General features: G+C 41.2%; 1 protein-coding gene across 1 annotated transcript; it reads right to left on the bottom strand.

Annotated features, from left to right (window-relative positions):
• Positions 1-321: 321 nt before the first annotated feature.
• Positions 322-1,344, bottom strand: LOC138802892 (G-protein coupled receptor 12-like). The gene has a single exon (XM_069986616.1). The coding sequence runs from the start codon at positions 1,342-1,344 to the stop codon at positions 322-324; it is 1,023 nt and encodes a 340-aa protein (XP_069842717.1).
• Positions 1,345-2,849: the final 1,505 nt, after the last annotated feature.

Raw genomic sequence — 2,849 nt, forward strand, 5'->3', positions numbered from 1 at the left:
GTGCAAATTGTCAATGAGGCCTATAAAGGGGAAGATCTCATAAGTATGTTTTAACTTTGATCCAGACTACTCAGTTGAGATGGTATTATGGATGTTATATACAATAATAAACTAAAAAAACAAGAAGGGTATGCCAAGTTATCTACCATGTCAACAGTGCCAGCTGATGAACCTGTTGGAACAGAACCTGCTAAACGCATCCTTGCATGTCTTAAAGCAATACATTGGGTATCAATTGGAAAAATAAAGCAATATTTGACATCTTTTTATCTTCTTCCCCAGTTTGGCACAGTCTGTTTTCAAATATATCACTTCAAGTCCCTATACATCACTGGAAGTTCTAGGTCCGGATAAGAAACTGGGTGGCATACAACCACAGCAAGCAAGCCATAATGACTTTTGGATGTCTGGATTTCTGAAAGCGTAAATAATAGGGTTTATAACAGAATTACAGGCAGCTGGCAGGACCAGCGAGTAGGTGTATATCATTGGGTAACTGGAGTCAGCAACCAAGGAGTACACAGCGAAGGGAATCCAGCATAGTGCAAAGGTGCCCAGTATGAGAGATAAGGTTGATACCCCCTTCCTTGTGCTGGAGGCTTGAGATGTGGCCATGAATTGGTGCTGAACTGCAATCTGCTGGGCATGGCGGAATGCAATCCTGCAAATCTGCAGATACAGCTGCATCATCAAGGCAAAGAGCAGGAGGAAGGACACCGCCAATACAGCTGCATTGTTTTTGGTCACTGGCCTCAGGACACTGCAGGAGGACTGTTCCCTAACACAGTTCCACCCCATGATGGGTAATAAGCCAATACAGATGCAAAGGGCCCATACCAGGATTATCATCAAGTAAGTGAAAGTTAGAGTTCTTTCTGTGTGATATGTAAGGGCATTGTAGAGAGACAAGTACCTGTCCACTGTGATAGCTAAAAGGCTACAGACAGAGGCAGAGAAAGAGGCTAAGAGCAGCCCGGCAGAACTTAGCGTAGCCATTTCATTATTAAATACATAAATAACTATGAAATTCACAATGAGTCCCACACCAGCCAGGAGATCAGCCAGCGCCAGGCTGCCGATGAGTATAAACATGGGGGAACGAAGGGTGGGCGTATAGAACAGTATAGCTATCACTATTGCATTTTCACACGCCATGATTGTTCCTGTTACACAAAGGATAATGTCCCACGGGTTGACAGAATCATCTGGGGAGAGATCAGACGTGGTGACGGTGGAGGTGTTGGTATCCCATGGGTCGTAGTTGTGGAGTGACATCCTGCTGGAGGAAGAGTTGTGGAGATACAGGAGGTGGTCCATAGTTGCGGATGCAGGCTGGTGAAGCATTGCTGCATGTCAGAGAAAACATAAAGAGACAGAAAATATAAAAAATAATGATAAAATAGAAACACAGAGTTAAAATCATCAATGTCATGATGAGGCATTCCCATAGATAGCTTTGTATGCTAATGACAGGATAACAAGCAAACATTGTGCTAGGAGGGTAACAAAGCCTCATGTTTTACATAGAAACCAGCTACAATCCTATCATAGGTAATATATACCATGGCAATCCATTGTGATACCAAAGCAGTTATTATCAAGCCTTTCACATAGGCACTTTTTCTTTCATTCTTTCACATACGAGATACCTAACCATTCATGAATGGGCAATGAATTCTCCTTTCTTCTGTAGGTTCGGATGCCCTTGTTCATGCAGTCTCCTTCCTCATCAGCCAAGGTGAGCTGTGAGAAGCTGCCTTTTCCTTAAGCATGTGTACGCCTGTTCCTACAGAGATGATTACACAGTTTATGCTTTGGCTTCGGCTGCTCATGGAAGCTGAAAATTATAGGATATATTATCGTAATAACAATAGATCCCACGATAAGCTACGCTACAACCCTCTCTGCTGAAATATCACATCCCTGGATATATGTGTTTACCCAGAGCTAACAATGGATACTATCTATATTTCCTCTGGATCAAACAGATCACAAAGGATTTCGCTAAGGTAAGGCTATAATAGATCCCTATTCACTGGAGGCAGATCATTAACATGTTGTCTATTCAGGATATTAGAATGCGAGATATCCCTCTGCTTCCAAGATGCTCCTGACAGTAGCTGCAGGCCATTTCTTCCTACCCGTATGAGACATGCGGTGTGACCGCAGCATAAATTTCATGCCACCTGCACACACAAATCCAATATCTAATTATCATTGATCATCCTTTCCTTCCTTGCACCAGATTAGTGATCCCTGTGCACAATAGACTTTTCGCTGCATGTGAGATGTCTCTATCAAGTGACCCAGCAGCCCTAGAGGGGCCTATACTGCAGCTCACAAAGTGCCGGATCAATGTACTTATAGCCGACAGCATGCACAGCCTTCCTGAATATCACACTGCTAAAGCAAGGGCTACCCACGTCATAAGCTGTGCCAGCCTGCACGTTATGTGTGGCATATACACTTTATTTATCCATAGCTACAATAGGATAGGGAAACGGACAGGTACATTTATACAAATACATTTATTTTTAACTACATCCATATATGCATTTTTTATAAATATTCTTGGGGATATATATATATATATATATATATATTTATATATACATAAAGTAGATAGATGACAGATAGATAGATAGATAGATAGATAGATAGATAGATAGATACATGCATAAATAAGTCATAGAGACATAGACCTATAAATAGAAGACTAGATAGACAGAAGTAGTTATAAATATCTACAATTGTGTGTCGGGCACATGTACACTATTGAGCTTATAGGAATCATCTTACCTGCTCAACATTTTTCAATAGCTTCTATTCTTAGAATAACATTGTATAGT

Source organism: Dendropsophus ebraccatus, chromosome 10 (assembly GCF_027789765.1).
Source record: "Dendropsophus ebraccatus isolate aDenEbr1 chromosome 10, aDenEbr1.pat, whole genome shotgun sequence".
Classification (NCBI taxonomy): Eukaryota; Metazoa; Chordata; class Amphibia; order Anura; family Hylidae; genus Dendropsophus; species Dendropsophus ebraccatus.

Coding starts and splice junctions, on each gene's coding strand:
- LOC138802892 (XM_069986616.1), bottom strand. CDS start 1,344: ATGCTTCACCAGCCTGCATCCGCAACTATGGACCACCTCCTGTATCTC.